At 55.0% G+C, this 22370-nt stretch overlaps 1 protein-coding gene across 1 annotated transcript in view; it reads right to left on the bottom strand.

The window, feature by feature from the left end:
* Positions 1 to 4548: 4548 nt before the first annotated feature.
* The window catches only part of Hcn4 (hyperpolarization activated cyclic nucleotide gated potassium channel 4), a 38625-nt gene continuing 20803 nt past the window's right edge, over positions 4549 to 22370 (bottom strand). The window contains exons 3-8 of the mRNA XM_055621994.1: positions 13090 to 13251; positions 10774 to 10992; positions 7669 to 7815; positions 7316 to 7556; positions 6324 to 6488; positions 4549 to 6217 (exon numbers count right to left, since the gene is read on the bottom strand). Of these exons, the coding sequence (XP_055477969.1) occupies positions 4761 to 6217; positions 6324 to 6488; positions 7316 to 7556; positions 7669 to 7815; positions 10774 to 10992; positions 13090 to 13251 (2391 nt within the window). The 3' untranslated portion in view covers positions 4549 to 4760. The remainder of the gene's footprint in view (positions 6218 to 6323; positions 6489 to 7315; positions 7557 to 7668; positions 7816 to 10773; positions 10993 to 13089; positions 13252 to 22370) is intronic.

Below are 22370 nucleotides of genomic sequence, written 5' to 3'. Positions count from 1 at the left end.
GCTGAAGACCCAGCCAAGGCTCAGGGAAGTTGCATGGGCTGAGATGAAGTGTGGGAGGCTTTTGTCTGCAGAAGGAGAAAGGCCGGGGCCTGGGTGGTTGCACCCTAGAAGGCATATGGAGTGACAAGACAGGGAACCAAGACTGGCCCAGCAGCACCAACCTTTGGAAAGAAGAACTCTTATAGCTGAGTCTAGGTTGAGTAGGGAGAGTGGGAGCCCCAAATCTGGGGAGAACCTGACCAGTGGGGTCTGACACTGAGGAAAATAGCAAGACCAGGAATGGACATCAGCCCTGTATTCTCTAGTGTGGACCTAGAGGACTGGGGAGGAGAAGTAGAAGCCACATTGCTCGGGGGAGAGGTGACTCCCAGGGTAGGAAGTGAGGCCAGAGAGTTGACCGCCCTTAGGAAGTTCTGCTGAAGAAAGCAATGCATAGCACCTGGGATGAGATGCACCTTCCATTCTAAGTCCGTTCAAATTTTCTTTTGAACTAGGCCTGATGCAGAACTGTAGTAGTCTCAGCTACTCAAGAGAAGGCTAAGGCAAGAGGATCAGCCGTTCAAGGCTTGCCTGGCCTACAGACTGAATTCAAGGCTAGCCTGGGTAACTCAGCAAGACCCCGTCTCAGCAAGCAGCCCAGGGGTAGAGCACTTGCCTGGCTTATAAGAGGCCCTAGGTTTGGTCCCCAGAAACGTTCTCTCTCTCTCTCTCACCATTTGAATTTTCTAGTCAAGTTCAGTGCCACTGAGGCACTTGGGCCTTCCCACCTTTCTGATAGCCAGCAGAAGAGCGCCTGTCCCGTGGGCTGCAGCCTGTGGGGGAGGTGCCATCTCCAGACTGGGGAGGGAGGAGTATTTCATCTTTGACTATCTAGAGTTGTTAGCCAAGGAAAACAAACCAACTGCCATTTACACTGTGGCTTTTTTAATTCTAAACAGACCAGCACTCTATAATATAAGTGCCTGCTGAGGACCAAGGCCCAAGTCTCCCGCTGAGTATACAGCCAGCTTCCTTCACTTTGGCTGATGGGCACCCACCCCTTTCTCGTGGCTCACTGTCATTGAGGCTTTTCTGGCTTTAGAGTTGGTGGGAGAATGAAATGAGACAACAGGAAAGCACCCAGGGCTTAGCATACAGTAGGCACTTACTAATTCCCCCTGTGAAGTCTAGAGAAAAGCCGTTAGCTGGCGTAGCCACCCACTTCAGTTTGCTTAGGACCTGCCTCTAATCCCTCCCCACCCAACTCCACCTACAAAGGCTTCCCCTGGCCCCAGCGGGCACTGTGGGCCACACTAGGCTGCCCCTGGAGTAGCTGAGTTTAGCCCGCCTATGCCATGCCAGTGGGGTCCCTGAGGAAGCACTGCCACCTGGCCACAGGGGGCAGTTGTCATGGGGACGCTGGGCCTGCTGAGCTGTCTGCCTAGCAACAGGCTTCCAGGCCTGTCACCACGGAGACAGCCTAGGCAGGTAGTGATGGGGAGCAACCGGCCAGGTCCTGGCTGTTTCCAGAGGACTTCCCCCTCCTCAGGCAAGCAGGATGATTCCCCCACCAGCTTGGAGCCTGAAGACTGCTCTTCCAACCCCAGACCCCTGCCCCAAATATCAAGGTCCAAGGGCCTGCAGGTACCATCTGTGGCCAAAGCTTAGGTAGAAGGGTAGAATGTGAGACAGAAGTTGGTGCCATGCCACCTCCAGCTCCGGGTCTGCCCCTGGACTGCTGCAGCCCCACACCTGTACTCTGCCCACCGGTGCCTGTGATGCTTCCCCACAACTGCTCACCTCCTGCCCAGCCACCGCCCACTGCTGAGGCTCTGTTTGCAGCAAGAGGGCACACCCCCTGGTCAGCATCTGGCTGGCTGGAGCTCATGTCCTAGCCTCCTCCTTCACAGAGACTGTGGAGCCCCGTCAGAGGCAGGAAGATCGCCACGGGACCCCCACCTTCTCCCCTCACTAGCAGCTCCGGGAATGCCCTCTCACTCTCAAGGACCCGCACAGGCTGTACGCACACAGGCGCACACCTGCTGTAGTCCGGCCCTGCGCCCCCAGCCATCGTCTGCATATGGCTCCACTCCAGGCTTCTGGGTGGGGGCAGGCAGGGGCACACATGTGGGCACGGGCGCGCGAGGGCTGAGTGTCACTGCCCCTCCCTCACGCCCCCTCTGGAGACTCCAGGTTTCCCTGTGAACCTTACCACCCCCATCACTGATCCCAAAACAAGGCGGCATTTGCTGGAATTTTTTTTTTTTATTTAAATAAAATATACAAGACGGTGTATTCAACCGTTTTCTGTTTTAAAAGTGGAAGATTTGAAAATTGCTTGTAGAGGTTTGGGGGTGAAGGTCCTACTGACTGGACCTGGCCTCTCCATAGTCACCAAAGAGTTTGCCAGTTTGTCAGAGCGTTTATAAAATGCATGGATCAGCAGAGAAGAGCGACCAGGCCAGGCCTGATGACAAGGGGACTCTTCCCTCCTTGTACCGCAGACCTCCATCTCACATCCTACGCCTTTAGGATGGACTGCAGGTTTGGTGGAGTCTTGCTAACGCTGAGCTGCCGTCCTTGGGGCAGGGTATAGAACCCAAGTCTGAGGACTGTCTGGGTCTGGAGATGCTTCTCCGGCCCCCGTAGAGATGAGGGCTCCCACGTTTTCCAGGGTCCCGGGCCTTCGCCTCTTCTCTCCTGAATCATCGCATCCCACTCCCTGCAGGCTCCCACAGACGGGCTCCCTGGGGCATCCCAGGGCCAAACCTGCTCATGTCACCATTCTGGCCGGTCACTAGAGACCATGGACACAGTAGAACCAGCCCTCCTCACCACGTGGGCATCCTACCTGCTTAGACCGTAGATAGGGAGGGCTCTGCCTGTGCCTCTACCAGGGCCCTGCTGGAGAAGCTGACCCAGCCTCGGGAGGCATTAGGGATGCTTTCCTATCTCTGGACTCTGCTTCTAGCCGCTCACTGCCTTCAGAGCCAAACCCACACACCAACCTCGCCTGTCATCCAAGGTCCTCCCTGTCCCTGGCCTGTGCCTTCTCCCCCAATAACCCAGTTCCACAACTCCACATCACTGCAGTAACCTCTCCTATCACTCCATCCTCCCTCCTCCACTCACTCTCTCCCACTCTTCCCATATCTCAAGGCCTGGCTCAAGCCCACCACTGGCCATGCACTTTCCTTGGGCCGTGACAAGAGGCCCAGCCACCTCCTGAGTCCTGAGATTTTAAGTCTTGGAGCCCTCAACTAAAGTTCCCAGGGCTCTCGCCGTAGTTCACTGGAGCAATGGGCTGTTTATGAGAAGGGGCGAAGAAACATGATTTATTGAGCACCTACTATGCTGTGTGCCAGGCACTGGGCTGGGCATGTCATGTCTTTTTCTTATCTGGTTCTCACTGGTCATTGTGAGGCAGTTCCAGTTGTTCTTATTTTACTAACGAGGGCATGGAAAGGTCAAATAAGTTGCCCAAGGCCACACAGCTAAGAAGCAGCAGAGCTGGGATCTGAATGGAAGCCTGACTGCCACCAACCTCCATCGCTTCCTTCTGAGCTCTGCCGAGGGACCACAAGCTAGGGCTCTACAGCATACTGCTTTGTGAGGGGAGCAGCACAGGCCTTCGCCTTAGGGAGGTGTTGATCTGCAGCTCAGACCAGACCAGCTCTTCCACTCCTGATTATGTGGTTCTGGAAAAGCGACCCAGCCCTCAGTTTCCTCACCTGTGAAATGGGAAAAATCAAAGTCCCCACCTCCCAGTCTGTAGGTATGTGTAACCAGTGCCTGGCACACAACACTCAATGAGGAGAGGTTCCCCTCAACTCCCATTGCACAGCTGGAGAAACTGAGGCCATGGAGGTGTCGAGTGTGCTTGAAGCCCTGGGGGGTGGAAGGCTCAGCTTGGAGTCTTCCCCTCCATGGGACTAGAGGGTGGGCTAGAGCTGGGCTACAGCCCAGAGATGGGGAAGATGGTCTGTTGCAAGGTTCCAGGGGTCTCCTTCCCTGAGGACTGGGAGAGAGTGTCCCCGAGCCTGCAGTGCCCAGCCCGCGGGCCACAGCAGATTCCTGCATGTAAGGTGACCTGGGTGTCCTGGCAACATGGGCTTAAACTAGACAGCACACGCATGTGCGCACATGGGAGCTGATATCTACACGGCTCTACAGAGCACTACATAGCTATACATAGACACTTCTTACATACATATACATATGCATATACATATCTTGCTACGTTTACAGTAGAAAAGATGCAAGGCTCTCAAGGGCCCGGTGTGTCCCAGGCGCCTGAGACTCCTGGGAACACACCCCAGGGCAGCCCCCAACACAGTGGGCTCCAAGTTCACAGCCAAGGAACTGATGGTAGGTAGCTCTTGCTCTAAAGGACAACAGAATGACAGGTCTGTGCTAGGACCCGGAACACGGGTCACCCCACCCCTGCTCTGCCCCCGTCCCTGTCTGCCTTCCTTTGGCTGTTGCCTTTGGGCTGGCCTGCTTCTCTCCCTCCCTCCCTTCTTCCCTCCCTCCCTCCCTCCCCCTCCCCCCTCCCTCCCTCCCTCCCTCTAGTGCTGAGTATTAAAATAGTCTATAAAAGCAAGTGACCAAAAATCTATAGCTCTAAGAATACCTGGTTATTTGCTGCCGTCTTTTGTTTTTCTGGGGTATGTTTTTTTGTTTAATGGTTATTATTGTTATTGGTATATCTCCTAATCACAGTTAAACCTGAAGGAAGAAAAGAGTGAGAAAAAAAAAAGAAGAGGGAGGGAGGGCCCAGCTCATAGATTAGACGGCAGTTTGGAGCGCACTGGCTCAGACCTAGCCCCAGGTTCCCTCTGGGGTGCAGCAGTCAGAGGGGGCCCTCCAGAAGAGGCGGCTCTTGCCCCAAACAAAGAAAGTGGGGGTGGCAAAGAACCTGAGGATGTCTTCCGAGGCAAAGTGACATGCTGGCCTGGGAGGGCACCATATGGCCTCCCAGGAGGCCCAAGGCCCCCACTGCTCCCACTGCCACCCCCAGCCCTGGGGTAGAGTGGGAAGGCGGCCACCGACTCCCCTGAAGAGTGAGGCGAGGCCCTGCGGAGAGTCTGTGCCCCATCCTGGGGGAGGGCTGGCTGAGAGGCTGAGATGAGCTTCAGGTCCTGTGTGAGGCGGCCAGGGGTGAGAGGTGGCGTGCCCCTGCGCTGTGGGACCTGGGGAGGCGGAGGGCTGGATGCAGGAGGCAGGAGCAAGGAACCATGGGAGCCAGAGGCCCGGGGTGGGGCACTCGGGAAAGTTCTTGGGGGGCCGGGGCTGTGGCCTGGAGGGCTAAGGCCCCCTCGGGGGGTAAAGGCTACAGGAGAGGCACCCCCAGAGGCCCCTGCCATGAAGGACGGCTGTTCAGGCCGTGGGGGGGTCTCTGGTGTACTTGGTGGACCAGCTGCCAGACCTGGGGACAACTCTCCAGGAGGCTGGCCCAGCTGCCCGGGGCTGGAAGATGGTGACCTAGAGGAGGGTGGGGGCGGCAAGAAGTGCTCCAGGAGTCCCAGGCCTCCGCGGGCCCCCGGCACTGGGGGCGGAGGCTGGGCAGCCTGTGGGGAGCGAGCGCCTGGTTGCAAGGGGGTGAGCAGCGGGGAGTCGGAGGATGACAGGGAGCCACCTAGCGCTTTGTGAAAGTGGCTGAACCCAGCTGTGGTGGCCACAGCTGCGGAGGTGGACGGCGTAGGGGCTGGTGGGGAACCGCAGGCCCCTGGAGGCGGGGAAGAGCTACAGGAGGGCAAGAGAGGGCTCAGTCCAGGAGGAGCAGAGAATCCAGCCAGTTGCTGGATGTGGAAGGAGGAGGAAGATGGCGTGTCCACCTGTGACGGGCTGCTGGCTGGTGAAGCAGAGCCCAGCGCCGAAGGGATCAAGGACTGCAGCCTCCTTGGGTGCCTTGGTGTCTGTCCAGCCCCGAGGTTGCCCAGCCCAGGTCCTGGAGGGGGCCGGAAGATGGCGGCGGGCAGGCGAGGGTGGTGTGTGAGAGCTATGGCCACTGATGTTGTAGCAGCAGCAGCCTGGAGAGGTGCCTGGATCAGCGGGGTCCATATGACAGGCGTGGGGGTTGGGGTGGCCGAGGCAGCAGCCTGGACGCGGTGCGCACAGTGGGCCATCTCACGGTCATGCCTGACGATCTGCTGGATGATCTCATTCTCCTGGTAGTTGAAGACGCCTGAGTTGAGGTCGTGCTGCACCTTGTGGAGGAGGATGGAGTTCTTCTTGCCTGAGCCATAAAAAAAGAGCGGACACTCAGGCCACGCCCGAGAAAGGCTCACGAGTGACCACGCACTCACTTCCCTGCCCTCCCGCCCGCCCGTCCTGCCCCTCACCTATCCGGTCCAGGCGGTCCAGCGCAACAGTCTCGAAGGCCCTCCGCATCATGGGATACTCCTCCAGCACCTCATTGAAGTTGTCCACGCTCAGTGAGTAGAGGCGGCAGTAGGTATCTGCCCTCACGCTAGCTGTGCGCCGGCCCCGGGTCAGCAAGCAGATCTCTGTGGGCACAGCAGGACTCAGGGTCAGTTCAGGCCATCCAGCGCCGCACAATGCTAACCTTGGCCCCCACTGCTTGGTACAATAACCTCACAAGGCTGCCTGCTAGGTTGTAGCAATAATGGGTACCAGCTCCAACCCCACCAAATGGGTGCCAAGCTATTTCTATCTCTGGGGACAACCACCCTCCAATGGACAGAATCCCTGTGCCCACCCCATTCCTGGCTGAAATCCCCATCGTGAGGTGATCTGGTACTTACAGGTGGGGCTTTGGAAGGTGATTCATAGAAGAAGCTGGGGGTGGGAGGACAGGCCAGATGGCTCTGAAGTACCGCGCTTTTGGCTAAGTCTGATGACGTGAGTTGGATACCCAGGACAGGACCCACATGGCAGGAGAGACTTGACTAACCAAGTTGTCCCCTAACCTCTACACGGGCGCCACAGTGTGTGAGAGTGGGTGGGTGCGGCTGGGCGCATACAGGCACATGCATGCACACACATGTAGCAGAAGAGGCCACAGAAGCAACACACGTGTTCTCTCTGCCACCTGGCACAGCAAGAAGGCAGTCGTCTTCCCCTGAGAGAGCCCTAACCGGAGCCCCCCCTGCTTGCACCTGCTCTGTGAGCCCCACCTGCAGAGTTGGTGGTTTAGAAGCCTCCAGTCTTACCTACTTTACCATAGCAGACCTCACAGACGGACACCCCTAACGGGGCTCAGTCACCCTCTTCCAGGCTGTGCCCTGAAGGGCCCTCCATGCCTCTGATCTTGAGTATGCCCCTAGCTTAGCTCCTGGTCACTCCCATTCTCCTGGGGGTCCGGCTGTCTCACCTCCAAAATAGGAGCCGTCAGCCAGCTTGGTCTCCTTGTTGCCCTTGGTGAGCACACTGACCACACCGTGCTGGATGAAATACATCTTCTTGCCAATGGTCCCTTCGCGGATGATGTAATCCCCGGGCTGGAAGACCTCAAAACGCAACTTGGTCAACATGGATGTCACAAAGTTGGGGTCTGCGTTGGCAAACAGTGGCATGGAGGCCACCAGCTTTCGGCAGTTAAAGTTGATGATCTCCTGCTCCGCAGACAGCGCGGGGGGGGGGGGGGGGCACAGAAAGGAGCAGGTCAGGGAACTGTGTGCCGGCAAGGCCTAGCACCCGCCCCTGCTCGGGCTGCCCGAGGCTCACCTCTCGCAGCGGCTCACTCAGCTCCCCCAGGATGCTTTCCTCGTCGAACATTTTCCCCTGGTAGCGGTGTTCATAGTAGTCGTGGATGCGCTGCCGGGTGTCAGGCGGGAGCTTGTGGAAGGACATGTACTGCTCCACCTGCTTGTACTGAGATGGGGGAGACAGCAGTCACCTCCAGGCACCCCAGGCTGGTCACTAGAGGCACACGCCCACCCTGGGGCTCCCTCAGCCAACTTCTGCTCAACATAATGTAGGCACACTGCACCCAAAATGACAGTCCTGACTCCGTGATGGAGGGCAGCGGAGAGAGGAAGCCTTCATCAGGTGAAGGAGGCCCTCACCATGCTCAGAGCTATCAAGATGAGTGACACCGGGGACTGTCCACAGCCCAGGTTCAGGGCTAGTGACCAAGGGAGGGACCAAGGTTCCTCCAAACATGCTGGAGCTGAGTCACCAACTCTGGAAGAGAAAGTGCCCGCTCCTGCCAGGAGCGACAAGAGACCCCACAACAGGACGGCCTGCAGTGAGGCAGAAGCTCAGAGGGTAGAAGTGAGGACCCCTGACCCTTTGCAAACTCTGGAGCTACAACCTCAGTGGGGGCCTTGAGTCTTTTTTTTTTTATTTGGTTTGCTTTGCTTTTGCTTTTTCCAGACAGGGTTTCTCTGTGTAGTCCTGGCTGTCCCAGAACTCACTTTGTAAACCAGGCTGGCCTCGAACACGTCGTTCCACCTGCCTCTGCCTCTCAAGCGCTGCGACTAAACAGCAGCTCCAGTTGAGAGGAGACGCAGGACCGTCACGGCGGTAGCCTCCTGGCCAGCCACTGCGACAGAGGGAGCCTGCACATTTGGAGCTGTGTTTAGAGAACTGCCTCTCAGCAAACAGATGGAGGAACACCAGGCAGTAGTGAGCCGGCTACTGGAGTAGTCTAGGGGAGGGGTGGGGGCGGCGGCAGGGAAGTAAGGCAACCGAGCCGGATTCTTAGGTAAATCAGGAAGACTCAACCAAGAATAACATCGGGGAAATTCTCGAAGTCACACGCAGCTTTGCTCTAGTCATGGTGTACACAAAGGCCTGCCGTGCATTCCACAGGCAGAGCCCTAACCCTTCAGACCGAGCCTCAGGCAGGCCTGGCCTGAGTCCTGTCCTCTAGGACATGAGTCCTAGTCTCTCTTCCCCACCCTGCTTTCTGCTAACCCAGAACATTGCTTCCTCCTACCTCCCCCACACCACTGCACGTGCGCCCCATGACCACTGGCCTGGAATTCTCTCCCACTCTCCTTCTGCCTTCTCAAAGCAAGCTGCCGTGCCCCCTCCTGGCCTAAAGGCTCTGCTGGGCTTTCCCCTTACCATCCCAGGACCTGACCCTCCCTGCCTGCAGGCTGCCAGCCCCCCCTCCAGGGGACAAGCAGCCAAGGCAAACAAGCAGCTAATGAGTCAATGGGGCCTAGGGTCCCCTGGGTGCCAAACACTGGACGACGGAGTTGGGTCCTGCCGGTGAGGAGTCCTCGCCTGGACAGGGAAGACAGACCGCCCCTATTTAGCCGCATGTGGTTAGTGACAGGAGGCAAAGTGGAGTAGAAGAAAGGGTGCTTTGGAGTCACATGATAGCCTGGAGCTCAGGGGTCTCAGAAGGTCACGTTCAAGATAAGATGTGGAGACAGCAGAGGAAAGTGTCCTGTTCCTAGAGCCTTCTCTCGACCCAAGGCAGGAGCACCCACAGAAACCAAGAGCATGCGACCAGCATGAACTCAGTTCAACATCAGCCAGATTGTGGCCCTTGAGTGCAGGGTGAAAAGACCTGTCTAGGAGCGCATCTGCATCTTAGGAGCAATGGGAAGCCTTGAAGACTTACACGAGGAGGAATTCTGTCTCTTTCACACATACATATGAATGAATGTGTACACACACAGATGAGGAGCTGGCGTATTACTGTGATATACAGGCTTTCCTGGCCTCATATAGGCTGCCCACCAGCTCCCTGTGAGGCTGAGGATAGCCTTGGAACTTCTGATCCTCTTGCTTTCACCTCCCAAGGGCTGGAGTTGCAGGCACGTACCACCAGGCCCAGTTAATATGGTGCAAGGATCAAATCCAGGTCTTCATGCATGCTAGGCAAGAACTCTACCAACTGAGCTACATACCCAGCCCAGTCTGAAATAGCTTCCTGAGTACTGGAGTTACAGCAGTATGCCACCATACCTAGCAAAGGAGTACAGATGAGTAGCTCCTTAGTTCATGAATATCGACTAACTTATTCTGTGTGAATACAGTGCTAAGTGGCTTACATTATTCCTCACAGACCCCAGGATCCTGTTCTGCACAGAGAGAAGTGACAGGACCACTCAGAAGTGTCAGAGGAGACACTCAGGGAGCCAGGCTGCCTAAACCCAGGCCATAGTTCTCAGTCACTACAATCAAAATGTGGCTATAGGGACCCAGAGAAGGCAGCGAAGCAGGGCTTTAACGTGACCACCAGACAGTGTTATCAAACTAGCTAGGGTCTGAGCTGCTGGAATCTGTCAGAGTGGAGGTTAGGTGTGGCAGGAGGAGGAAGACTGCCCTGATTTTCTACGTGAGGAGGGTAGGTGGTCCATGGGCTACCCAGGCAACACTGGAGCTGAGAACGAGCGGGGCTGGTGGTGCCACAGAGCACGAGAGGGCGGTGTGGCAGGACACAATGCCCCGGATACACTTAGGGTCCTATGGTGACTCATGACAAGAGGAGCTGGGGGAGGCCAGCAGGGAGGGCCAGAGATGTGCAGTCCTAGAAACAGTGTGAGAAGCCAAGGAGTGGGAGCTCTAGCTGATCCTGAGAGCCTGGCAAGCAAGGCTTGAAGACCTCACTAGACTTAGCAACAGTGAGGGTACCAGTTCCTCCAAGTAAAGAGACAGCTTCCCCTCCCCCAACTACAGCAGAGAGGAAGGAAGGCTGGGTTCAGAACAGACAGTTTTAAGTCAGGGCTTGACAAGAGAAGACTGTCCATCACAGTACTGATGGTTGTGGGCCTGGGCACCCATTTGCTGGCCATGTGTGCTTCCTCTTGCACAGGTCCAAGGAGCAGCTCCTCCTGAGGAAGCCCTCGGTGGACACAACGCTCAACCTACCTTCTCCTGGTACTGGCGTCGGGAGGAGTCCAGGGATTGGATGAGAGCGGTGGCATGGCCGATGAACATGGCATAGCAGGTGGCACCCACGATCATGCTGAGCATGGTGAGCCAGACGTCAGACATGCCTAGGGGTGCCTGCCGTCCATACCCAATGCACAGCATGTGGCTCATGGCCTTGAAGAGGGCGTAGGAATACTGCTTCCCCCAGGAGTTATTCTGCAGACAGAGCACAGGAGGACAAGTGGATGGGGACAAGGAGAGCAGGCCTGGGACAGGAGCAGAGAAGACCCTTTTTGCTGGCACCTAGAAGGTGCCCTGACAACCTTCAGGCACAGGGCTGCCCAGCATTGCCACTGGCTGAAGGCCTTCCGTGATGAGCAGGGAAGCTGGTCCTGACAACTCATGGCGACACTGAACAAAACCTAGACCTTCCTATTACAGTGGGTTGGGGATCACAAGGAAGGTCCATGGGGGGGGGGGGTGAGCCAGCTGGCCCCAGAATGACCTCAGGGGCAGGGGAGAAGGAGGCTACATTCTCCTGGCTGGGGAGCATATGGCCCCAGGCTGAGCCACCCTGCTATCTTTCCCCTCACCAAGTAACCCCATCTCCTATCCCCAAACAGCTGCCAAATGAAGCCTGTTTCCCCACTGACCTCAATTATAAATGCTTCCCCTAGGGGGATGGCTCTGCGGGAGAGGACACCACAGCCCTCTTTTTGGATGAGCAGCAATTGGAGCCTCCTGTGGCTCTCAGAGCCCTGCCCTCACCTACCCAGGCAGACACTCCTGAGTACACAGTGCATGTGTGGGCTGGGAGGAGGGAAACAGGGAGGGAGGCTCTCGGCTATTCCCATCTCCAAAGCCAGTCAGTGTCTCAAGGAAGGCTCCTTGTCTCAGGGGGCTCAGAAAGGCCATCTCTTGAACTTAGTGCATGTGTGGGCCTGTGACTTGACACACATAGAAGAAATCTCCCCATAAGGGGGATACCAGTTGAACTTCACCCCTGGCCCCTTCCCCAGTGTCTCCACTCACAGCCAAGGTGGGAACAGTGTAAAACCCGCAGAGCCTGTGCCTAGAGCCCTAATCATTTCGGCAGGCATCTGGCTGTTCAGGCATCTGGAGGATGTCAAACCAAGCCAAATTCAAGCTCACCATCTTGGCTAGAGCTGAGCTCATCTGTGGAGTCTGTGGTTCAGTCCAGACTAGGGTACTGTGGGTAGGGCTGCTCCCCAGGGGTGAAAGAGGCCTGCATCCTGGCCTTGAGGATTAGGGGCAGCCCCCAGCTGTCTCCTGTCAGAGCTTCTGGCCTCACTGCTGAGCCTCTGGGAACAAGGGAAATTCAACCCATATGGTTGATTCACTTACACTTAGTTCATCAAAAGCCTATTTTGTAAAGGCCTGTTTGATGCTGAAGATGCCTTAGGGTCTCTTTCACCTCTTCCTAAGCCAGTTTTTCATCCCTTGGAGCCCTGGCGATTTGCCTTCAGACCACACCACACTGACTAGTAGGAGAGACGGATACACCAGTGCCAGAGAAATTGCCACAGGGAGCTCTTCCTGGGAAACCATCTGTAGCTTGGGGGCTCTATGCTATGAGGTCCGATTCTCTCACCCACTCACAATGCTGGCGAGGGTCACCCCGAAGCCTGCCCACTCTCCATGCTCATCCTGGCTGCTATGTGGGCCTCTTCAGGGAGCTGGGACACTCAGCTGGGCCTCAGACCAGAAAGTAGCTGTGTATGAACATGGAACCTGCTAACAGTGCCCTTGTGGCCTTTGTTTTTCTCAGCTCAGCTTCCAGGCAGCATTGTTAGGGAGACAGGAGCCATCAGCCCAGTTGTGCCACACCATCACAACACAGGGTAGGCCAGGTCTCAGTCTCCTTGGGTAAATCCAGACTATCAAAATGTGCGACTGGATGGAAAAGTTACAAAGTCACAGGCAAAGAGTTCTGCGAATAGCTTCTTTTGAGGGGGAAGGAGAGGGGTTCAAGATAGGGTTTCTCTGTGTAGCCCTGGCTGTCCTGGACTCACTCTGTAGACCAGGCTGGCCTTGAACTCACAGAGATCCTCCTGCCTCTGCCTCCTGAGCGCTGGGACTAAAGGTGTGTGCTACCATACCCGGTTTGTGAATGGCTTCTTGTAGCAGAAGGGGAAGCTCAGTCTGAAAGGATAGAGCTATGTGCCCTTCAGGACTGGGCCAGCATCTCAGGGTCCCTCATTCTCGGACTCCGGAGTCACACAGCCTCTCTACCCATCCCTGCTTCTAGAGGGGAGACTCCTAGCCCAGAGGGAGGCCGTGATGTGTGCTTACCACCATGCCGTTCATGGACACCCAGCAGTCATGGGGGAAGTCCTGCAGCATGGGCACCAGGAACTGTAGGCAGCCATCCCAGTGGCAGAGCAGGAGCATCATGCCGATGAGGTTCACGATGCGCACCACGGCGCTGGCCAGGTCATAGGTCATGTGGAAGATCTGTGGAACCAAGCCATTGCCCAACAAGTGAGTGGTCAGTGTGTGTGCAGGCTGGGGCTGGAAATAATAAGCAAGACCCAGAAGAGACTAGCTGAAGGGGACCATGGCGACCCTCCTGGCATCCATGCAGGATGCCATTCTTCCGTGAGAGGCGCGGCTATCTAGGACAAGAAGTGAGCAGAGAGGCCATCCCATCAGCTTGCTGAGGGCATGTGGATACCAGGGAGAAGCTACCCAGCCTGAAGCATGTTCTGAAGTCAGGTCCCAGACAGAGGTCCTCCCTAAATCTGTTAGTGGGGTGTCAGGGCCCAGCCCTGGGAATGGCAAAGGGGGCAGCATGGGCCCACAAGCTCCACATTCAGATAGATTTGAACCCAGGCCTGGTTCTGATGAAATTCCTAGCTGTGCTTGCTATGTCGAGGAAATCCCCAGACTTCTCTGATCATATTTCCTCGCATGGAAAATGGTGAGAAAAATTTGTGACTGAGTGGTTGTCAAAAGGATTAAATTATACATATGAAGTACTTAGTGCCGAGGAAAGAAGTATTCAATAACTTACAAGCCATCACGAGACAATGTTATTAATAATTGATCTTCATGATGAGTTCATATGCGTTAGCAGTACCGGTGTTTCTTACCCTTGAATCAGTTCTGGCAGAACTCACGCCCCAGGCCACTGCAGCCTGCCCACCTCCATGTGTGGCTCTGTGTGCTAAGCTACGTTATGACAGGGTCTGGCCTCCCCAGTCCCGCCTCTTCTTCCGAAGCAGCCTTACCCTAATGTATGGCAGAGGCTCGAGCCTGCCAGGGATCCCGAAGATCACAAGGAAGTGAGAGGGTGGAGAGAGGCTGGAAGGAGCCAAGAAGCCTGCAGAAGTTCTGGCCTGGCCTCTAGCCTGGGGACTTGGGGCCTCCAGCTGTCTGCCCCTAGTTCCCAACCCTCCATGCCATCCCCAGGAAAATACATTCCTCCTTGATGGGTGGGGGGTCCAAATTACAAGCCTGTAGGTGCCCCTTGAAGACTCAAGCCCACTTCAGAAGGGGAAGCTGGAGTCCGGAGACAAACAAAAGTATTTCAGTTCTCAGTCTGCTATCCCTAAGGCACTGACATCAGAGACAGTGGTCACAGCGGGCAGGACAGCAGCCTCAAGGGTGTAGACTAAGCTGGGTGCCACAGAGGCAAACCTGCCCCTAATGCAGCACAAGGGCCTTCCACAAACCATAGGTCCTCATAGCTGAGCCAGGCTGTCACTGTTAAAGAGCACATGCTCTCTGGTCCCACTTAGAAACTACACTCACAATGCCCCAAGGAGCCAACTTAAAGCTAGACTGTCAGCAAACCCCGCTAGGGGCTGGAGAGATGGTTTAGTCGGCAAAGTGCCTGCCGTGAAAGCATGGGCTCCCTAATCGGATCCCCAGAACCCACATTAAGGAGTTAGGTGTGGGTGTATGCTCTTGTAATCCTGGCCCTGGGACGGCAGAGCAGGAGGATCCCTGGGGCCCATTGGCTAGCCAACCTAGCATACTTGGTGAGGTTCAGGCTAGTGAGAGACCCTGCCTCAATAACAAGGTAAATGACATCAAGGAACTACACCACACACACACACACACACACACACACACACACACACACACGTCTCGAGGGGAGGGAAGGGAAGGGAAAGATAGGGAAGGGAAGGAGGGAAAGAAGGAAGGAAGGGATGAGGGAAGGAAGGAGGGAGGAAAGAAAAGAGACAGAGACAGAGAGAGGAACCGTATCAGAGCATGGGCCAGCTAGCTCCTCTTCCCTGACTGGGCCTAGCAAAGGACTTCAGCCCCTGGCCAAACTCCATTCATGAAACTCTTTAAAAAACAGCCACATGTGAAGCTGTCAAAGGAATGTAGAGGCCCAGGGCAGCTCTCACAGGCTCCAGAAGTCAGCTTTGAGCTGTTCAGAGAGGGAATGCTAGCCTGCTAGCCTCCAAGCTGCCCCTCCGTGCCCACAGGTCGCAAAAGAACTGTAATGAGCCTCCCCAGGCTCTTTCCTGTAGGAGATTTCTTTAGAGTGAGGGTTGGTAGGACTCTTCTTCCCTGAGCTGTACCCTCAGAAGCCAGGCAGCCACCCTGTGTAATCCAGTGCCCAAGAATAACCTCTTCCACATGGGGGGCGGGGAGGAAGCTTGCCCCTGCCCACCCAAGCTAAGAGTTGGTCACACGCAGAAAGGAGACTCAGAGTGGACACGGAATCCCAGCAGTAAAGGAGGCTGAGTGGGGCCCAAAAGGGGGCTCGACAGGCCAGACTGGAGCTAGGCTGCCCTGTCTGGGGCCTGAGGGGGACTGCATAGCATGGCACTCACAGAGGCTGTCACCTGCACAGCTTCCGCCTCCTCCCACCCCCGGCTTGTCAAGGGCAGCACAGCTCTGAGGAAGATTTCCTGGCCGTGGGTTGTTTGAGAGGGGGACCTCTCTACTTACTCCCTGAGTGGAGCCTCACTGTCTGAAGGCCACCCCATGGCCTATCTGTGCTGCCCGCCACAAGAGACCTCCAAAGGACATCCGCACCCAACCTCCACTTGCTTTTCCTTCCACCCCAGAGATGCCCCAGTTTTCTGTTTGTCACGCCCTGGACACATGAATAGACAGGAGTGACAGATTGGCTTGCCTGTCCAGCTGTTTCTGTGCCTATCCGCACACAGACACATCCAAAACCTTTCTTCCCTGACTGCACAGGCAAGCAACACAAACAGGACTGTTAGGCTCGTCGTCCTGTGGAGACATCCCCAACCATGGTATCTACTCACTGCCATCAGGCAGGGACAAGCTGCACACCTGTAAGGGAGCCTCCAGCCCTCCAGGCACTCTCCACCAAGGGGCTCGGTTTGGCTCATCAAGATAAGCACATGTTTTTGTTCTTTCCTTTTCTTTTCTCTCTTTGGTTTTTTTGAGACAAGATTCCTCTGTGTAGCCTTGGCTGTACTAGCCTCGATTTGTAGACCAGGCTGGCCTTGAACTTACAAGGATCCGACTGCCTCTGCCTCCCTGACTGCTGGGATTAAAGGTGTGCGCTACCACGTCTGGCTTTGTTGAATTTTTTTCCTGTTTTTGGTTTTGATTTTGGTTTGAGTGAGAGAACATGAATTTGGGTGAATAGGGAGGTGTGGAGAAGCTAGGGGAGGAACAAGAGTATGATCAAAATATATTCTATAAAACTGTAAGTTTTAAATAATAATTAAAAAAAATAAGCAGTCTGTGTCACTTTTGACTTGAAGCTGTCCCATGACTGCTCTATTTCTGGTCACACATCACCTGCTGACCATCCTGAGCCCCAACTCCTTCCCCAACCCATCTCCTCCACTCTGCCCCTGGCCCCTCACCTCCGGCTACAGTGGCTCCTCTGGATACTTGAAAACCCCAGCCATTTCTTGCTGGGCCACAGGGATTCAGTGTAGCATCTGCCACCCCATCTGCCCTTCTTCTGGCTCGTCATCCCTTGTTTTATTGCTTCCATAGAAAGGCCTCCCATAATGCTATGTGAAGGAGCCTGCTACCCTCCCTTTTGCACTCACCAGCACTCTTTTCTGACTATTTTTCCTGTGGCATTCTCTCTATCTAGAATGAGACTTCGTAACTGGCGTCTAACAACAACAATGTACACACACAACAAAAAACCACGTTCCTCCCCTCTCTGGGTTTATGTCTGTGTTCCTCCGAGTAAAGCACAGGTAGACATGCAAACATCTGTTGGCTGCCTGTTGGCACTCGTGTGTGGCCTACCATACGGAGGCCACAGGAAGCCTCCGGCCCTGCTGCAAAGTGTACGGGACTGTCACATCCCACAATCCCTGATCTTTTTTATGAATTGCTCTGGGCCATGCAGACAGAAGCATCAGAGCTGACCTGCTCGTGCAGCCTCTTCTTTCTGCACCCCTGATCTTTTGCTTATTTTAGGGGGCTGCATGTACCACAGTGCACATGTATGGATATCAGGGGACACACTTCCACCTTGAAGACACACGGTCTTGTTTACTGCTGTTTACACCAGGGTAGCTAGCCTACAAGCTTCCGTGGACTCTTTGCCCCTCAGCTAGCCATAGGAACACTGGGATTACAGGCATGATCTGCAGCCACTGGCTTTATGGGAGTTCTGGGATATGAACTCAGGACCCTAGACTTGCACAGCAACTGCTTTTACCCCAGAGTCATATCCCAACCCAGTTCCCCCATTTATGCAATTAACTTGCTTCTAAGACCTGTCTAGTTTTGCCTTTGTCACAGTCTCGGCAGTTAATATGGCATGGAGCACTTGGTAAGGACTCAGGAACTGGGAAGAACCCAATGACAGAGGTGATGGTGACAATGACAGTGATGGAGCTGGAGGTAAGCAGGTACCAACCAGTATAGACATGGCTGTCAAAAGGGCCATGCAGCCTGGGCAGACACAGCTCACAGGCAGCCTGCTTTGACCTCAGTGGAGAAGAATGATGGTGCTTCTCCTTCCAGGTGGACAGAGAGCCTGGGGTAGCAGTGCATCACTGCAAGTGAAGAAGGTGTGGACGCTGAGGTGGCTGGTGTTGTCATGTCCCGTTGTACATGACTGCCGAGCCGGGTGTAACAGCATGGCCACCTCAGAGCTGCCTGGTAAGGTGGGGCAGGGTAGAGGATGCCCTGATGAATCACAAGGACACTCACACCTTTAACATTGGACAGCACTCAGGATACGTTAAGGAGAAGGCTGGCCATTGCTGAAAGAACCAAGGTTTGCTCGTGTCCCTGCTGTGGGCTGGGACCACACGCCACCTGCCAGTCAGCTGCACAAGGCAAATATTTGCCTTGCCCTTTACATTTCATTAAAATCTCCTATTACAATGTTGGCTCTAACTGGGGGGTTGAGCACCTTTCTTTCTAGGCTGCTGGAGGCTTCACTAGACAGGTGGCCTGGGCAGTTCACTCTGCCTGCTTGGCATTCTGGGAACCTCCACCCACTCTTGCAGTTTTCAGCTTCACTGGTAAAGGAACATGTCTTCCAAGTCCTAGCATACCCCGCAGGGCCTCAGTTTCCTTATCTGTAGAACAGGTCACTGATAACTGAGCTTCTACACCCAAAGCTGTCTTTGGAACCAGGGGGAATAATGGACAAAGATAACACACGGTAGGTTCTCTACATATATTGGTTCCTTTCCTTCCATCTCTTGCCCAGCCCTTCAGCAGAGCTACTTCCCTGACACAGCTCAGCACTGGGGTCAGGCTGCCCCGGAGTTTCCACTAAGGCTTCTTCTTCTTGGGATCTGGTTAAGTTTTCCAGAGATTCTCCTCCCCCCCGCCCCCACCTTGAGAAAATGAACACATCCCTAACCATGTGAAGGGCAAGCCAAGATCCAATAGAGGCCAGTGCATGGGTATCCTGGGTATGGCCCAGCGCTCTGGGCTGAGAGAGCTGTGATGGCATTAGCAGACAGGCAGCCCCAGTGCTCCGGGCCACTTCCCACAGGCACCAACCGTCAGAGTCTGAGAGAGATAGAGACCTGGAGTCCCTCAGAGAAGAGGGGCTCATCAGGCTGTGCAGTTCCTGGGCCTGGCCCTCATCACACCAGTTCAGGTTTCTGGAAGAGAAGAGGCTTCTGGGATGGGTCTCTTGGCATGCTGAAGCCTGCAGCTAGAACATCCGAAGGGAGGGCAACCAGGGTTTCTAACAATAGCCTGCGTGCCTGTGACAATCTCACACCTCAGAGGGAGGGGCGAGGCTGGTTGGAAGAGGCTCTGAGGGAGGCTGCTGACCTACATCGCCAGGGACAGAGGAGGCTTGTGCCCAGCCGAAGCCACTCTGCCCATCCTGCTACCAAGTCTGGGGAAAACTCCAGGGCAACTGGGCCAGCTGGGGGCGCCAGGAGAGGCTGGGAGGTCAGGTGCCTTAAGACTCCACATTTTCACCATGAGGGCCTTGAACAAGCTGACTCCTCAGCCCCACACTGGGGCTCCCTGCTTCAGGGCCTGTTAGTCACAGTCAGGTCCTCAAGTCAGCTAACACCACCTTTACCAAGAAAGACAGCCAGGGCCTGAGCACCTCAGCCTCAGAAAACACCAAAGCCCTCCTGATGACTATGGAAACTGAGGCACTCATAGAAGGAAGTCACATAGGGATCTGAAGATGAGATAGGGCTGGAATTTTTTTTTCCTACATCCCCATCCTGCTCTGCTCTCGAGCTTTTATGTAGGTGAGGGGCTGGAAGGATCTTCCTGATGCCACTGCCTGGCAAGCTGAAGCTGGGAGAAGCCTGGAGGGTAGAGTGGGCCACACAGGACCTCGAAATGGGTTTTCTTGGGTCAGCTGGGAAACCCCAATCCAATCCCAGGTTTGGGCTGGGCTGCCTAGAGGCAGAAACCAGCTCAAAGCAATTTCCTCTCAGAGATAAGGGCGAAAGTGCGGGGGGGGGGGGGGGGGGGGAAGCTGTCCATCTGGCTGCTGGGGATCTCCCTTCCTGCTCACGCAGAGAGAGAGCAGCATTCAGTTCAGGGCCCAGGCTTCACCCCCTGGGCCCTCCTTCTCCCCCAGGGCAAGTCTAGGACTAGAGCCTGCCTAACAAAAGCTGGATAACCTAGAGGGTAGCCAGGCTAGAGTGGCAGTGGGGACAGCAACCCTGAGCTCCTAAAGCCTAGAATGCCAGGACAGTAAGGGGTTTTGCTCTGCCCTGGGCTCAGCTAGCTCAGCCACATGCAACTCTGTCAGCTCCCTAAGCCAGGAGGGAAAACTGACCCCAGGGGTTAGGGGTCCAGTGCCAAAGAAAGAAAGGAGCTGCTACTCTGAGTCTATCTGCAGGCTTGTGGCAGGCAGAAAGGTTAGGGTTTGCTCTGGGTCTTAAGGGGTCACCCAGGTCCTGATTTTCTACAAGGGTGGGTCAGTTCAGCCGCTGCAGAGGTGCTGTCCCTCCACTCCTTAGTCTCGAGCTCAAACTTACACTTCTGTGCAACTGGATGTCCCTTGGGGACTTCCAGTGCTACCATCACACACCAAGGCCCCCATCCCCCATGAACCATCGCTCTTCTCAGAGTCCCTATTTCAAGTGAGTCCACAGGGCCCTGCCCACAACAAAGCACAGGTAAACACTTAGCAAGATGCTTGCAGACCAAATGGAACCCAGGCAGCCATCATGAGTGCAGCCTCCTAACAGGGGAAATGTTACCAGGTCATAGGTCATGGACCAGGAGACAGGGAGCCTGGGCCATAGAGCCTACCTGTGGGGTAGGTGGTCTTCCAATCCTCAGGTTTCTTCACCTGGAAAGTGAGGGTAATAAACCCTACCATTTGTCTTGTTGGCTAGTTCTAAGAAGACTGGTGAGAAGGGACATTTGTTAAATAGCTCTCTGTGACAGGCCTCATTAAAAAAACAAAAACAAAAACAGATATTACTTATTACTTATACTCAATTTTACAGGTAAAAAGAATGAGGGCGAGAGATGCAAGGTGCCGCCAAAGTCTCAGAGCTAAGCAGTGTGTGCTTGGGCTTGAACTCGGGTCTCCAGTGTGTCTAAAACCACACTGCTGGCAACCAAGACAGCCAGCTGGATCCAGCCTCATGTCTGCCATGGGCCGCTCTGTGACCTTGGTGCAGTCATTGTGTCTCTTTGTCAGCAGAAATAATGCAAATTTTTCCAAGCCAAAGAGAATTTCTGCTGCGACTGCTTCTGCCAAGCTGGTGTAGGTGCCTCTTCCACAGCACGCGTGTTCATGACGCCTCTGACCTGAATCTGCCTTGCACCAACCATCAGCTAGGCTGCCGTAGGGGTGGAGGGCAGGGACGTTGGAACCTGATCATGGGGCTTTCAGCCCAGTCAAGCAGGGGTTCTGGAAACCAGGAGGCCAACAGGGAGAGGCGCCTTGGCAAGGAGCTTGCTTAACACAGCCTAATCTACACGCCTCATGCAGCATGACTCTCCCAAACCCAAGCCCCAGCCCGCCCACTGGCTACACTAACAAAATGTGGAGCTGTGGTGGGTACTTTTGATCAGCTTGACACAAGCTGGAGTCATCTGAGAGGAGGAACCTCAGATGAGAAAATGTCCCCTGTAGGCAAGCCTCGGGGCGGCGTTTTCTTGACTGATGATTACCGTGCAAGGACTCAGCCCACAGTGGGCTAGGAGGTGGTCCTGGAATGCCTAAGAGAACAAGCTGGGAGCGTTGCTTCTCTGTGACCTCTCATTCCTTTTCCGCTCCCAGGTTCCTGCCCTGAGCTCCTGCCCCGACTCCCTTCATGATGGACTGTGGGCTCTAAGATGAACCAGACCTCTCCTCCATAAGGTACTTTTGGTCATGCTGTTTGTAACATGACAGAAAGCAAACCAGGACAGTAGCAAATTCAGCTCCAAACGCCCGGCAAAGTCACCTGCAGCTGTGTGTCTTCTCAGCCCTTCTCTCCTGGGGGCCTGTGCTCCCGCTGGGAGTGAGGTGAGGGCCTCCCCGATGTGCGGACCCACCTGAGGCTTTTTAAAGTTTAGTTTCTGTAGCTAGAGCCCTCAGACTCGTGAACTTCCTTACAGTTTTATACACAGAGCTCCAGCGCCCCACAAGCTTTTAGCTTCTACAACCAGCACCTGTGTGGAAGCTGGAACTTGTTTTGGCTGTGGGCACAAGACACAGGAATGCCCTGGACCACATAGACAAGGGAAGGTAACCATTCAAACTCCCTCCCCTGGTTAGGACAAGTTCAGAAGATGGTGTAGCCTGTGCCCAGAGCTCCCCGCGGGGCTTCACTTGCTGTCTCACCTCACATGTCTTCTCATTTGTCCTGGCCCTCCTGCTCTTTTTTCCTTACCATGTCTCCAGAACCACGTTCATGAAAATCCCCATCTCGGAGAACATTCTAAAAGAATCCAATCTAAAATAGCTGCTAACAAAACCTGTATGCCCCTAGCTCCAGATTTCTGTATTTAGTCCAGTAACTCTGTAACATTAGCAACCTGGTCCCATCCCTACGTAGCAGTGTCTCGGGAAGCCCCTTGTGATTGTTACCGACTTAAATGAGATGCAATCTGTAAAGCGCTCTGTACAGAAACACTGGCTACGAAGTCACTAAACTGCTAATATTTGTCCTCTTGGAGCAGGCATGCCCTCTCCAGCAACACAACCCATCCCCAGTTCTCTGAGA

Source organism: Psammomys obesus, unplaced genomic scaffold (genome assembly GCF_907164565.1).
Source record: "Psammomys obesus unplaced genomic scaffold, mPsaObe1.curated_primary_1811, whole genome shotgun sequence".
Lineage (NCBI taxonomy): Eukaryota > Metazoa > Chordata > Mammalia > Rodentia > Muridae > Psammomys > Psammomys obesus.
Note: the sequence above shows the minus strand (reverse complement) of the source record. Positions and strands in the feature narration are given on the sequence as shown.